Raw genomic sequence first — 17070 nt, forward strand, 5'->3', positions numbered from 1 at the left:
ATGCATGGTAGATAGGGCAATAAATGTGCTTAGATTAGGGTCCCAAAAAATGCCAAAAACTTCTAGGCACGTCTACGTTGGTGCCAGGCATGTCTGTGTCCTCCAGGCACGTTTGTGTAGGTGCCAGCTGCGTTTGCATTTTTAACCACGTCTGCGTCGAATGCGGCCGCGTTTGCGTCATGTAGGGGCGTCTGTGTCATTCAGGTGCGTATGTGCACAACATAGGCACGCCTGTGTCATACAGGCGCGTCTGTGTTTTTCAGGCGCGTCTGTGCAGTCTGTAAGCACGTTTGTGTCATAAAAGCATGTTTATGTCTAAAAATTGCAAATTTTTGTCTTCTAGGTCAAATCGACAGTTCTGTGATGAACATACACTGTCGATTGGATAAGTTGCTAAGAGGATACACTCAAGCAGGTCCTCTAGGGAAGACTAGGATAGATCGAGGCACTTTGTGATGAACAGTGAGTACCAAGATAGAGTACTTTATGATGAACAGGGAGTACTTAAATTATAAGCAGCACTTTGTGATGAACAGGGAGTGCAAATGTGAGTAACACTTTGTGATGAACAGTGAGTGTCACACACGTAGTACTTTGTGATGAACAGGGAGTACCACTAAGATAGATAGCAACACTTTGTGATGAATAGTGAGTGTCGCTAGGATAGATAGCCATATGCATTTAGATAAAAAATAACATTTTATGATAAACAGTGAATGCCACGATGACTGACACGATTGATTTGCTTGACTGTAGGAGTATTTGCCTATGTTGGAGTTATGGGAGAGATTCCCATCGACTCAGAGATTGCGACTTGAGTTGACAGCCGAGGAGCGGGTTGCTATTGAGGAGATGGGCTTGAGACATGTACTATATGTGCCTGAGTTTCGGGCAAACATGGGACTGCTGATTGCACTAGCAGAGAGGTGGCACTCAGAGACGTGTACGTTTTATTTGCCGATGGGTGAGATGACAGTCACCCTAGAGGAGGCGGCTCCGAAGGAGGGAGTTCATCATAGCCTTAGAGGGCTCCCTTTGTATCAGTTTTGTACCATTTTGTATGATGATATAGACACTTGCGGGTGATTTTGTAGCCATATGATTTTTGAAATCATTGTATCATGACACTTATGATTATATATATGAGATGATTCATCTTTACGACAGCTATATGCATGTGTACCTATGTGATGAGATGTTTCATGATGTATGCTTATAATATGGATGCAAATATGTATATGATGCAATGCAATATTTTTTTGTTCTTTTATGTTTTATATGTGTATGCATGATGCAAATGTGAATGTATGTAATGCAGATAAATATGATAATGCAAATGACTATTTACATGATGAGAATATAAAATGTTCTAATATGTGTTGTGTGCAGGATATGATGCAGTTGTGATATCTATATGTATGTATGAAATGCTTATATGTGGTAAGGCAGGTGCAAACTACATGAAATGCAAATGTTTTTGGTGTGTCATTATACTTAGTCATGTGATAGTAGGCTACGCGGACTCAAGAAGGACGATGGAAGTCAATTAAGAAAGGGGGATGAAAGATAGAAGATATGAACGTGAAAGAGCTTCTTGTGCATTATCATCATTGAGCTTTATTATGGCAAGTAGGTTATGACAATCGAGGCATATGTTCGACCCAGAAAGTCATTGTATCTATTTGCATGGAGATAAGACAGTCACAAACAAGGAATGCCCCAGTTCACACTAGACTCTTAGTGTCCTCATATCCTTGGACAAGTCATAGCATTACTAAAAGACAATCCATAGACAGCAAATACAAATAGGTGATGATACCCCATCCTCACCTTTCTAGTCAAAGACATCTTGGAGATAGAATCTCTAGTCAGAAACATCCTAGAAAAGCTAAAAGACATGTCACCAAAAGATAAAATCAAAAGAAAACCAAGACTCGACACCAACATCCACTGTAGTCCTCAAGTTTAGTGTCTCTTGTCACTTGTATAAGTCTTATTTGATTGTGGTCACAATGTTTACTTTCACAAAAAGGATAGATCGCATTGAACCATATGTTGTCTGAGTCTGTTGAAAGATTTGATTTGTTGAAACTGACTGAATCCATGAAGCTGATACTTTATTGCAGAGAAGATGAAACTTTATTGCGGACTGGTGATGCAGATGTTATTTTATTGTGGATTGTGCGTGGATAGACTGAAGGAAGTTGGAAGAAATTGTTCTCCTCGAAACATGTGATGCTCTTAGTTCCACACCCATCACTAGACATAGGATTTGCCGTAGCCACAGATAGGATCTGATTTATTATGAATGGAAAGGGAGGTTTATTATGAATGGCTAACCAATCTTGGGTAGATCAATAACAAGCCATGATGGGAATGTGTAAGTCTATTATGAATGGATAGGTTGTGAGTGTGTGCAAAGTGAAAGGATGAAAGTGGATCCTGAAGGAGGGAGGAGCAATGTCTCTACGCATGGCGCTGGTGACCCAGTTTTCACCATGGTACTTGCCCAGGGCACCACCGAAGTGGTTTTCACCATTGGATGAAATTATTTCTCTTTACTTTTTTTGATTTTTCAATGTTTTCTGTGTCACAAGGTGCCTGTTTGCCAGGTTTTCACCAAGTAACGATTTTTTTTGTTTTATAATTTTTTTTTGTATTTTTGAAATTTTTTGATTTTTTTTGTATTTTTGAATCAGGATATTCCAAAGAGCTATGTGTAGAACCTGCGAAGGTGCATGCTGTTGATAGGATCCTCCAAAGGTTCACCTTCTATAGTTGAGAGCTGATAGGCCCCAAATCCATATACTGCTGTAATGATGTAAGGACCAAACCAATTTGGTTCGAACTTGCCCTTCTTCTCTCTGTCTTGCTGATTCTTGGGATTTTCTCTGAGAACCAAGTCACCTACCTCAAATGTGTGAGGCTTGACTTTATGATTGTAGATGCATTGTTCCTTGACTGAATGATGTGTAGCTTGAGTGACTGTCTTCCTTGATAAAGGAACTGAGATAGAATTACTAATGTGTGGACTACGTTTGCCTGTATGCATGTCACCTGAAGAAGTTTGGGCATCACTGATAGCAAAGTACTTTGAGGAAGCTCCATTAAAGGTCAATGATGTATCGCCAGAAGGGAATAGATGTATGGAACAAGCGGATGAATGATGATGGCTTATGATTGCGAAAAGAAGTGAGAGTAGGATAGCATGATGAAGACTTACGATCAACAAGTATGCTTTTTGATTTGAAATTTTAGAAATTTTTGAACTTTTGCCCCCAGTTATTTTGATATTAGGGGAGATCAACTCTTGCTCTTTTTTCTTCATAGGAGTTTTATCCTTGACTTTGATTTTTGCAGAGTCCAATAGCTTTTGATTTTGATTTTGATTTGGACTAAAAGATTTTTCTTTATTTTTGACTTTTAGATTTTTCTTTTCAAAGCTTGATTTGTGATCCCCAATGAGTAAGGGCTTTTGTAATTCTTGTTGATCCAAGTCTGGAAGTGGAGTGGAAATGGAAGTAGTGGATGAAATGGTAAAGCTATGTGAGTTCTCAAGAGGGCTGGCGATACACTCAATAGAGTCTTTGTTGGAACCACTCTTAGGACTATTGATATCAAGAGTTTCTTGCACAACTAGAGGAGATTTGCATTCAGACTTAGTAGCCACAACACTAGGTGGTTCAGACCCAATTCCTTGCAAATTGTTTATAGATTGATCCTGTCGATTGTATACCTTAGGAGATAATGGGATTTGATCAACATGAAAGATATACTCACCACATCCCATGTCTTTAACCTTTAATTTTTTGTTGAGCTCTTCTTGTTTTGATGTAGAAGCTTTCAAGAATTCTGGATCCACATATGCTGATGAAGGAATAGCTTCTCGATTGACTGGTATTGTTATTTCTGATCAAGGTTGCAGATTGTTGCAATATATGAATGGATTTGGATCTACTTTGATAGTCACTTGAACTCCATTGTGTGGAAACTTGATGCATTGATGATATGTAGATGGGACTGCGCTCATTTCATGAATCCAAGGACGTCCCAAACGTATGTTGTATGTGAGATCAAGCTCTAGGACTTGACAAATCACATCTTTTGTAACTAGCCCAACTCTGAGAGGTAAAATGATTGTGCCTTTGGATGAATGCTCTTCATCATCATATGCCTTGATGGTAATTTTATTTGTAGCATTCATAGCTTTTTCTGAATATCCCAATTTTTTAATAGTGCTCAATGTACAAATGTTTAGACCCGCTCCTCCATCTATCAGGACTCGTTTGATTCTATGTTTGTGTATGAAGGCTTCAATGTGTAAAGGTGCATTATGTTGCTGACTTACAGAGGCGTCATCAGCTTATGTGAATGTAAGGGAATGTGGAACGGATAGGTATCCCACCATGGCTTGAAACTGGTCAATGTTCAGATCAGTAGGAATGACGGTGTCTCTCAAGATTTTGTCAAGAATAGCTTTATGAGCGGGGGATATACGTAGGAGCTCAAGAATGGAGATGAGCATGGGTGTCTTCCCTAACTGTTCTACAAGGTCATATTCAGGTTTGGTTGATGAAGAAAAGGTATTTTTAGTGGAGGCACCTTGCAAAGTAATTTTACCTTGACGAGTTGTAACATGACATTCAGAGGTAGGTTCAGAAGAAGATCCAACACCTCTTAGGACAATCTTGGGTCGCTGGGTAGAACTCTTAGGAGTTTTGTCCTTGATGATAATAGTAGAGACATGATTGTCCATCGAGATGTGATTGATGGTTGAATCATAGTTGTAAGGTGCTCTAGTATAGTTGGCTTGATCATCTGTGACTTTATCTTTTCCCTTGTCATGCTTTGGGAATGGCTCCTTAAACATCTCATGTTCTTGGTTGGATGAGTGTCCCTCAATCTCAATGTCACCTCTATCAATGAGATCTTGCACGATGTTCTTCAGTCGATGACAATTTCTTGTCTTATGACCCTTGCTCTTATGAAATTCACAATACTCATCATCGTTCCACCAATTTGGTTTGACCTTTGGTTCATATGGAGGAAAATCTGGAACTGTGATCACCTTGTTTGCCACTAGCTTTTTGAAGACTGATTCAAGTGGTTCTCCCAATGGGGTGTATTTCCTTCATGATCTAGAAGTTGTTTGAGTATTCACTTGATTGTTTGTAGCACTTGATCCTGAAAAGATGAATTTGGGTCGCATTGTATTGGCATCAACAACACCATCATTGACTGTGTTCTTGTTTTTATTCCAAAATCTTGGCTTGTCTTTTCCTTTAATGTCATCTTTGTTTTCCTTGAATATCTTAATGAGTCCTTGCTCAATTAGGACCTTTTCTGTTGCTAAGCCCTTTTCAATAACATCCTTGAAGGTGGACAAACAAGCTTTTCTTAGATCATAACCAATGTCTTTGTTAACATTTTGTGTGAACATCTCTACCATTTGTTTTTGTGGAATTTCACAAGAGCATTTGCTAGCTAGATTCCTCCATCTTTGTAAAAATGATGCAAAAGACTCTCCCTCTTTTTGCTTGGTGTTGCACAAAGTAGTGATTGATATGTCTATCTCTATATTGTAGGAGAAATGTTGAATAAATGCCTCTACTAAGTCACCCCATGACTTAATACCAGGTGGGAGTTGGGAGAACCATTCCATAGCTTGATCACCTAAGCTTTGTGGGAATAATCTCATCAAATATGTCTCTTCTGCTGCTACTTCAATGCAAGCTGTGAAAAACTATCTTATGTGTGCCTTAGGATCCCCTTTTCCTCTATACTTATCAAATTTAGGCATCACAAAATGTGTAGGAAATGGAGGCATTGGAATGTTCGTGTCGAATGGATAAGGACATATGTCTCTCATTGTGTATGTTGGCTTCGGTGTATTTATGTCCTCCATTTTCTTTTGTAAGTCCCTTATTTGTTGCTCCAAATTGCTCTTAGGTGGAGATCGACTTCTTGAAGCATACCCCATGTTTGAGGCACCCATTGGAGGAGGAGCATGTTGCATATATGGATGATATTGATCATACACATGTTCATATAGAGGAGGTCTATAATGATGCTGCGTATATGGACCACTTGGTATAGATTCATGTTGAGGAACACCATATCTATTTTGTGCATGTATACCATACTCTACAGGCATGTCATGTTCTAATCTGTTGCCCCCAAATTTGACACGGGGTTTCCTTGTGTCCAAATTTTGAGCATGCCTTTGAATATCCAATTGTTTTGGTTGATCCGTAGCTTGAGTATGTGATTGAGCATATCTGTCTGTGTAAGACTTCCATAATGGTCTGCGAAGGTGAGTATCATATGCTTGACCATGTGTATGTGGGACCTCTAGTTTTTGAAGCAAAGATGATGGTGATTCAGTTACCATATATGGTCCTCTATTTCCTCCACTATTAGGTCTCCTTTGATCCACGTTGGAGTGAGTTTGTTGCGAAGGTCGATTTTCCATTATTTGAGACATGTCAAAATCATGAGGTATCTTGGCTCCACTTTGTGCCATCATTTGTAAGAAGTATTGTCTATCCCTCCTCATTATTTCCTCAACCAACTGATTGAAATGGGGATTCATAATGGATTCTTCCACATCTGCTAAATGTATTGAAAAATTGTCCATATTGTCATTGTGTGTAGCATTGTTGTTTGTAGTGTCCGTGTTCTCAACATTTGGAATGTTTCTATAGACATCCATGTCAGGCAATGTAGTGTGATCAGGATTGAAAAAGATATCATTGTCATACTCATAAGAACTCATGTTTGCGGACTCTTGAGCCTCTTTAGTTTCTCTGCTAGATTTTTGAAGACGAGTTTCAACCATGAACTAGGTATTGACCAAGATGTGTGAGACTAGATGAAAATGGAAAAAGTATGGAAGACCAAGAGTTGGATGGAATGTAAATGAATCTGAGGTGTACTTGCAATGTCCAAAGTGTAAGACCAAGTATGTGTGTAGTAGAGTAGGTGTGACTTCCAAAGAGAGGATAGTTTCTCTTGATGAGGTAAGTTGACCTTAACTCTAAGTAAGACCAAATGAGACCCAAAGGTAAGAAACCTTGATGAGGGACCACTTAGCAAAGTATTGTTGTATGTAGTGTGTTGACAAAGTATAATGAGTACAAGCAAGTGACCTTTTGACTCAAGTTTAGACAAGTGTGAATGTAAAGCAAGATGTAAAGCAATGATGGACTGTGTGAGACCCAAAGATAGGTTGAATGCTAAATGAAACCTGAAGAAACAACCTAGGAAGCTCAAGAATTCCGAAACTGACTGTGTTTGTTTGCTAGACTGTAAATTTTTTTTCAATTTTGGACACAGACGCACCTGTATACTTCACAGATGTGGTTCCCCGACATAGACATGACTCTGTTTAACACAGACGCTGTTAGACACACAGACGCGATTCTGCCCTTCATAGATGCAGCTAGATGACACAGACGCGATTAAAATAGACACAGATGCGTTTCTGTAAAATTTGTGCAATTTTTTCCAATCTATGAAGTTGTTTTTGTTGTGACCAAATCTGACTGTTTGACTATTTTCCGTGACAAGAGGACACAATGTTGATGAGGACTCAATGTTTGCAAGTGTTTAGACTCAAAATGACTCCAAGAAAAGTGTGCTGTTTGATGTAAAATTGTTTTCCATACACTTGAAGACACAAAAGACACAATGTTTTGCTGTTTGGTCTTGAATGTTTGAATGTTTAAAATAAGTCAAGCACAATTCTTATGGCTGGCCAAGACAATAGTTGTTGATCCCACATGGGGTTTTACCCCCGAGGCTACGCTATTCAGAGTGGATACTTAGATGCTTGACCTCACTGGCTCTACCCTCGGCACTCACTTCTCAGGCTAGCCAAGCATCAGTCCCCATGAAAACTCCCCGTGGTGAACTCTGTATCTCTACTAAGAACCGTATGTGTGTGGGCCGCTACCAGAGGTCCGACCTCCTGCCCCAACAACTAGAAGGATTTGGGCTTCTAAAACAAAAAGGTGCTAGTAAGGGCATCCGCTCATGTGGCCATACATACGGCACTTTCAGCTCTATAAATACAAAAGGCTCCCAGCTGGTAGGGGTTATGCCCTACAAATGATCAAATAAATTTAATCAAACGGGTTTATGGGGAGACATAGTGTCGGTATGAACTAATCAACACATGTTATTCATAGTTTTCACCATGAATACATTTGTTTATAGTGGTTCGGAAGAGGTGGGTTTTCCTTGCTACCACTTGGGTCGTTCTCTTCTCACTAGTAGTCCTAATGACCACACGGGAAGACAGGGCCTCTAAAGATTAAACAAAAAGAGTCTATTGCTCAAGACACAAAAGACAATGATTCAATTTTAGTGCACCAATGGAAGTGTTTGCTAGTCTATAAAAACAAGACATACAATAAAAATCCAAAAACCCTAGCCAAGGACCTGCAACAAAGAATTGTTAGTAGTTTGGATTTGTTTCAAATAATCACCCTTTCCTGCAAGCACACAAGTTAGGTAAATTTTAGAACCCAAAAGACTTTGTGAAAATAGGGGCCTTCAACAAAATGTTTTGCTTCCAAGACAAGCTGCACCAATTTCGTTAGCTAGATCTAAAAATGTTAACTCAAAATAAACCAGATCTGAAACCCTAAATGCAAAATCCGAAAAACTGAATCAATGAAAACCCAAAATTTGAATCGGGCAAGCATAGACGCGGTTACCCTTAATGCAGATGCGACTAGATAACACAGATGCCTTTCTGTGATGCACAGAGGTGCCTAAAAATCATAGACGCGCTTCCGTGACACAGACGCGGGTTAAAACGATCCAAACGCGACTTTACAACACAGACGCGCCTTCCTGGAACCTGAAAAATAAAATATTGCGAAAACACAGATGCGGATCCAGATGTCGCAGATGTGCTAGAAAATCAAAAACGCGATCCAAAAGTTCGCAGACGCGGGAATAACAAAATGCTGCCGAAAACGTCAGATCTGCAACTTCAAAAACACAAAATCTGCAACAAGAAGGTTAAATGCAAAGGGACAAGAGTCCCACCGGGTGTGCCAAAATGTGTATGGTGAAAATGGATAACAACAATAACAAGATTGAAAGGCTAAATGAATTCAACCACCAAACCCTAGCCTAACAACAACAAAGATCCACCATAACATATGAAGATTACCTAAGACAATGCAAATCAAATGAAATCACAAAGATTATACCATCACATGTCCAATAGGGTTTTGATCTCCATTCTTCCTATCTCCATTGATCTTGCTTGATATATTTGCTCTCAGATTTTATGTGCACAAGAGCTCAACAAAGAACGGAATGTGGTTGCAAGTAGGATTGTAGTGTAGCCAAGTCCTTAAGATCAGTCATTAGGTCATTAGAATGATTGATTAGGGTTTGATAATGAAGGAAGCATCTTCTTAAATAGAAGACACAATATGAAAAGGAGGGATAAGATTGAGAGGTGTAAAAAGGAGGTCGGCTAGGATTAGAGGGTAGGTAGAAGAAATAATAAAATAATGAAAGAGGTAGGTAGTGTAGGAATTAAGAGATGAATGACATGTGTCATGGGTAGAAAAAGATAATGAATTAATTAAATAAATAAAGATTTATTTAATTAATAGAGGAAATGGGATAATTAAATAAATAAGATATTTATTTAATTTAGGAAAAGGATAATTTAAATAAATAAATGTATTTATTTAAATGAGAAATAAGGCTAGAAGAGGATAAATGAATTAATTAAATAAATAAAGATTTATTTAATTAATAGAAGAATTAGGCTTAGATAATTAAATAAATAAAATATTTATTTAATTAGACTGGACAATTTTGGGTGTCTACAGGTTGTATGTTCTTTTGTGGCAAGGAGCTTCTATTACAGGTTATGGGAGCCTGGGAAAACCCTTATTTTGGTTGTGGGAGCCTTGTAAAACCCATTAATCAGGTTATGGGTGCCTGGAAAAATCCTTGGTTTCAGTTGAAGGTTATGGGAGCCTTGATAAAACCCTTGAGCTAGTGAAAGGCTTTGGCCTCCTCTTTTAGCTAGGTTCCATTGATATCTCTTTGTTGCTAGGCTGGTTTTAGGCTATTGTTTATCTTTGATGTATCATTTGCAGCTGTCTGTTTTGGGTTTCAGATCCTGATAAAATCTGAGGGTTTTGGGTCTTTTCAAAACCTGTTGTATGGGATTTCGGGTCCCCTCAAACCCTGTTTTCCTAATAAAAAACTATTAATATATATCTTAACATGCTAATTTAATTTATACGTTAAATTTAATATAAGTACGAAGAGTTATAAATTTTAAATATATGTATTTTATATATGTATAGTACTAAAATTATAATTTCATTCAAAATTTCCTTCAGATATATATTATTAACAACATAACCAAATGCATTTGAAATTACTTCAAAAAGAAATATGAAATGCTATTTTTGAATTGAAACCATAAAAACCATAAAAGATCTCATGTATAAAAAATATTAATATATTAAGCAATAAATTTAAATAAAAATTAAAAAAATCATTTATAAATGACGTTTAATTATGATTGGTAACTTCGATAGAGTTGTTTTTATTAAGGAAAAATTGGCTGTTGCTTCCTGAAAACAAACATTTTAGACAAAAAGCCCTAAATAAGGCGAGACCAAGAAATAGTCCGCTCTAGAATTTTAAAAACGTATACAACTATCACTAATTAACGGTCAGATGCCACACCGACAAAGAAGAAATTGGACCACTAGTTTTATGTAGATCCTGTATAAGGAGGCACTCTAATCTCAATCGTTCCCTCAAGCATCTGAACTACTTTCTTCATTGATGGCCTGAGAATAGGATCCTCTTGAATGCACCAGAGCCCCACGAGCACCATTCTTTCCAACTGTGCTGCATCAATACCTCTGCGTTCTTGTTGCTCCATCAACTTTAAAAGACTCCCATATTTGAAGCACTCATACACCCAATCAGACAAAATCATTTCGTTTTCTGGAACATGCAATTCGAACATTTTCCTGCAACATATAATTTCCAAGATTACCACTCCGAAGCTATACACGTCCACTTTCACCGTAACTGCCATGCTCTTCTGCCACTCAGGAGCAATGTACCCGACGGTGCCGCGGGCCACAGTAAACGTTCTTGTTTGTTCTGAACCGATCAATTTTGATATTCCAAAATCGGCTATCTTAGCATTGTGATTTTCATCCAAGAGGATGTTTTGAGGCTTTATATCACAGTGGAGTATTGGAGTCGTGCACTCTTCATGTAAGTAGAGGATTCCTCTGGCAGTTCCCAGTGCAATCTGAACACGCCGTTCCCAATCAAGATTGCCTGTGCCCTTAAATAAAACTCTGTCCAGAGACCCATTGGGCATGTACTCATACACCAAAATCCTGTGGGAGCCCTGGTCGCAGAAACCATAGAGTTGAACAAGATTTTTGTGATGGCTTGCCCCGATGATACCCATCTCTAATCTGAACTCCTTTTCTCCATCTTTCTGATCACCATTAGAGAGCTGATTGTCAAGTTTCTTCACAGCAATTGCTCGTCCGTCAGATAAGACTCCCTTGTAGACCTTCCCGAAGGCGCCTCTTCCTACTTCTTCCTTGAAGCCTCCTGTTGCAACCTCTATCTCTTGATAACTGAATGCTTTCATCCCCACCGGATTAACCCTATGATTCTCTTGCAAGTATCTCAGTTTGGGTCGCCATATATACATCCAAATAAATAACAAACTTGCTGCAAAGACAAAGGAACAAACCATAAGAATTATGCCAATAACCATTAGCCCCTTCCCTTCCTTCCTTTCCTTTGACTGCGTGGGAGGACCATCATCGTAGACTTTCACAAAGGCTATTCGTGTAGCGCTTGAACCGCCATTTTTGAGAGGCAATGCTTTCTTCCAACATTCTGTGCCGCTAGCATTGTTGTAAATAGCCACTGTGCAAAAGCAATCTTGAATGCATGCCTCCTGGCAAGCAGTTTCATTTGTGGAATTCGAGTACCAGTAATCATTGTTAGGCCAATCTATCTGCTCAATCTTTTGCATTTTCACGCCAGTGACACTGCAGCTCTGGTGCCGGGATATGTTCTGAAAACATCCCTTTGAGTAGTTACCCTGGTCCACAAAATCGAATCCAGGAGGACAAGTGCAATTACTTGAAAGGCCGGAGACCTGGCAGATTCCGTTGTACCCACACACCCCAACACCATCATCAGTGATTGCACAAGGACTGCTATCCTGCTGCTGAGCCAAAACGCTGATAACCAGTATCAGATATGAAACGTATATCAGATTGCGAAGGATGCGTGTAAAAGCCATAGCCATTTAGTGAATGCACAGGCGATATGGTGAACAAATGAAACAGCAAACGCGCTTTAAACATAGCTTAGCTTGTTGTGGCACGCCGAAGGAAGTTTCCGTGAAGGAAAATTAGGTGTTTTGTGTGGAAAAAATCAACCCTTGTGGGGTTTCGGATTTCTTCAGACAGAAACGTCTAACTCAACTTTGCCAACATTGGGAAAACTCCTACATAAAGCTGCCAGGAATGCAGTTGTCGTTAATTATATATATCAAAATATAGCTTTCACTCAATGTCGTGACATTGAATACGCGTTCATCCCTTCGAAATTTGTCAATTATGGACGGTAGCACAGGATAGCTTTGAATATTGAAAACTAAAGAGAGATTGACTATGTTTTCTAATTGGAAAGGTAGCACAACAAAGCGTTTTCTAATGAAATTGAAGTGAGGCATTTTTCTGGGTTGTATATAATTAAGGACAAATAATATTATATGGACAATTTGATTTTAGTTTTGTTCTAGATTGGCATTTTGCTAACAAGATATTAGGAAATAGAAGATACTAGATTGTATACTTGTGGTGGAATGTAAAAGTTGCATATTTGAAATCTAAATTATTAATATTAAAAAATATATTTTTATGTGATTTATATGTAATAATTGTGTAGTATATATATATGTGTGTTTTTTTTCAAACTATTTAAAAAATAAAATAAAAGAAGTTTCTTTAAAAAATCAAATTTGATAGTTATTATATAAATTTAATCTATATATTTAATATTTATTTGTTTTAAGAAAATATTTTTTGGGAAGTTTGATCATTTATTAAAATATTCAAAATTAAAAAGGTCATTATACAAAAATATGAGAATAATATATTATTGACTTATGATTTTATTAGGATGGGTGACCTCATAGGATGTCATTAAGTTTCACCCATGTGAGCACCATAATGACGCAATTATAGCTAAGTAGAAAACTTACACTCATGGGTGACTATATGTGCAAAAATTTCTCATAAAATATGGCTCAATATGTTTGACATAAAAAAATAATGAAAAGGTATCTCAACTTTTCCTCCGAATGTTTCATATTTTTGTTATTCTTTGCATGGATTTATTAATTATGGTCCACATATAAATATATGTCTCCTACTTTAGGGAGACATTTTTTTGCCATGCATTGTATATCTCATGATGTGTGTAAGTGGTTGTAAGATATTTTTATAGATTGGAAATTGTAATATATTTTAATGATGCATATCTATGACTCAAAGATGCATCCAAGTTTAGGTTACTTTATTGACTAAGTATCTTTGTCAACTTAAGATATGCAAGTGCCGTGTATCATAAGAATTGTTAAATGTGGATGATGGGGCTATTATAGACTTCCTAGGTGTATGAAAGCGTTATGAAAAGGTTATGCTTGATTATGATAATATTAGAGAATCTTTTAGAAATATCTTATTGAGATTGGGATTTCATATTTTGAGCCTTTGAGTTCCATATTGAGCCATTATTTTTATCATTGTTTCAGGTTTACCATTTGCCATTTCATAGTTTAGTTTTCATGTGCATTGTTGCATTTAAGCATGATCTATTTTATGGAGGATTGCTCTATAAATTTATCTCTAGGATTTTGTTAGATATTCTCATGTGAACACTTCATTTTTTTTTATGTTTTGCAACCATATTAGTTGCAAAGGAGGTGATTTTCTACCCTCAATAAAATGGGTATCAAAGAGAAAATAATTCTCAATTATCTAAAATGGAGAACACAATACTACTAGATTGTTTTAAGAAATAAACTAGGCATACATATATTAAAAGAATATTTTTATGTTATCTATATGATTATGAATGTAAAATCTTAGTAACAAATATCTATGGATAAATAAAAAATGTATAGTTATAGAAAAATGAAGTGTAAACATAAAGAAACCATCACTAGTTAGATTATCTCTTCACCATGAATGCCAACACATTATACACAAGACAACTTACATGTGTCTACATTTTTGTCCGAACAAAATCAATTGGTAATGTGTCAAGTTGTTATACTTCAATCTATTTCATGTTTGGACCTACACACAAAGAAAAATAAAAGAAAATGTTAGGGCTATATATAGTTTTTCCCTAGTTAAACTCCTATTTCGGTCTTTTGATCTTCATAAAAAATTAAATAAATGATGTATGGCTAAATTAAATTAAAAAATTCAAAGTTAAATAGCCATGTGATATAAAAAAAATTCAATATAGAGGAAAACCCCTATCACAATAAATACATATAATATATTTAGATCCAAATATTTAGAGACAATGTAAGAGAATGTTACCAATTGTTCCATGGCTCCTCCCTTGACATCCTTGATGAATTTGGAAACACAAAGTGGAGTGAAAGGAGCTCAAACCATTGCTATTGTGAGGACCAAAAAAATTCTAAGATTTTTCGTACTATACATCAAGAGAGTGAAAGGGTTAAAAAGTTCTTATCAAATGAATACAAGAAGAGGCTTTGTTCGAGAGAATGGGTGTGAGGATCCATTACACTTTTGTGTGAATGTTAAGACACATTTATTTGATAATATTGTATAACATTTGTTTTTGAATCTTGAAAATTCATGGGACACTAGCACCCTATGTAAATGTATGTGCATAGTGCCACTTTCTATTTCTTTTTCTTTTTTTATTAATTTTCAAACTAGAGACTATGGACATTTATATTTTGTGATATGTGCTCAGGAAATTATTAAAATTTATATATAGATTTTGTTGCAAATGCTATGGAAACAATGCATAAATATAAAATTATGGTTGTGTGTGATTTCAAAACACTATATTTTTTTCCACATTACTAATATGATTTTCCAAGAGAATTGATTACACTAATTTAGATGATAAATGGGCTAGAATAATCAATCTATAAGAGAAAAAATACTATAGAGGACACAAAGGTTGACCAAGAAAATTGTGACAATGCTCCCAATGTTTAAGCTTGGTGAAAATTTATGACACTCATCATGAGATACTATAAAATTTCATGTTTATTTCAAAAAATAATCTCTACAAAATTTTAAAATTATTAATTTTTTAAAATTAGAGGAAACTACCATGGTGAGATGAATGATTAAGAAAGTACATTGTCAAAAAAATTATTTTGATACAAGGGGTGAATACGTACACCCTCATATTTTTTCCAGCTATGACAAGGGCAAAAAAAGAAGGCGAATGAGCATTATTAAATTTTTCATGAAAATAGAAATAAAATTTGGCTACATACTATTAATATTAATTGATAAAAACTATTTTTTACTATTGACATGGAGGAATGTTATTGAGATGAGAATTGTAAGAAAAAATACCTTATTTGGATGCCAATTTTGAATGCCTAAGACCCATGAGCTCTGTATGGATGTGGTATAGGGTGACAGACTAGATGAGGTTTCTTCAATTAAGTTTGGAAGGTTAAATTTAGATAGTGGGTCACTTGACATGTGCTACCATCTAAAGGGCCAACCTTCATCTAATGAGCATACACTTATACTAAGAGGGTGATATTAGTATAAGATAATTTTTGCATTTAAAAAAAAACAATATCAATTGTACAACATCATTCACATAGGACATAATAATTATACAAAAGAAGAAGAACACACAAATTATAAGATTTGTAGGAATTAACCATTGAAAAATATGTCATATAAAATTATCCACATAAGATTTTTATAAACCAACTCATTGGAGAAAGCATTTCCTTCTTAAATGATTTATAAACACCAACCCATTGGAGACACCAATCCATACAATTGAAAACCAACTCACATGGAGACACTAATCTTGTTTATTTAGAGGAACCAACCTTTGGTTACACAAAAACATCTTAGTGTTATTTAGAATAATTTTACTTCAAAATCTTCCTTGTATATGTTATAAATCACCTTTAGAGGTCTACTACAAATATACCTTTGATCACCTTGAAAGGTCTAGAATGAATTTACCTTAAACCACCTTAAAGGAACTTCTACAAATATACCTTAAATGACATTGAGAAGTAGTCTACAAATATATTTTAAATCATTTATAACTCTTATTCAAAGATTACGTATAAACATTCTTTATGTCTATCCATAGATCTACTCTAAATATGTTCATAGAACTCCTTTGGATCTCCTCATAAATTTTGATTATGATTCTTTGAAATATACTTCGAATAATAATACTATATTGAAATATATTATATTAGTTTATTTATTAAAAAATACATATATATTCCTTCTTAAATCTACATTATTCTCCATTACAAGTCTATTTTTAGATTATCCAACATTTTTCTCACAAATTATCTCTTTCATAAATATGGTTATTAATTTTTCACATATATATCTTGTTAGACAGTTCAGATAACTGGAAGACAACTGAGAGGGGGGGGGCGGGGGGGGATTTTGAATCAGTTGTCATAGATTACCAGAAGCAATCAACAATTTAAACTTTAATACCAGAACCCAAAACAATAATACTAAAATAGCAGTTAATCCAATTAAGTATAAACAATAATCACAGAATAAAATCCATCCACACAACACCAAGATTTGTACGTGGAAATCCCAATAAAGGGAAAAACCATGGTGGGAAGCCTACCCATAGTTAGATAATACTTCTGCAATAAGTATGTGAATTATAATGAAGGTGCCTGCACTTGCAGGAAGACCAAAAACCTAGAGCACACTGCTCATCAGAATAGGAGTCTCACTG

The 17070-nt window shown here is 36.1% G+C and overlaps 1 protein-coding gene across 1 annotated transcript; it reads right to left on the bottom strand.

Moving 5' to 3' along the window:
- Window positions 1-10580: 10580 nt before the first annotated feature.
- Window positions 10581-12345, bottom strand: LOC131043778 (G-type lectin S-receptor-like serine/threonine-protein kinase LECRK4). Its single transcript, XM_057977017.2, has one exon. It carries the CDS (start codon window positions 12341-12343, stop codon window positions 10763-10765), a length of 1581 nt encoding a protein of 526 aa, XP_057833000.2. The 5' UTR covers window positions 12344-12345; the 3' UTR covers window positions 10581-10762.
- Between the last annotated feature and the right edge of the window lie 4725 nt (window positions 12346-17070).

The sequence above is a fragment of the Cryptomeria japonica genome, chromosome 7, assembly GCF_030272615.1.
Source record: "Cryptomeria japonica chromosome 7, Sugi_1.0, whole genome shotgun sequence".
NCBI lineage: Eukaryota > Viridiplantae > Streptophyta > Pinopsida > Cupressales > Cupressaceae > Cryptomeria > Cryptomeria japonica.

Coding starts and splice junctions, on each gene's coding strand:
- LOC131043778 (XM_057977017.2), bottom strand. CDS start 12,343: ATGGCTATGGCTTTTACACGCATCCTTCGCAATCTGATATACGTTTCA.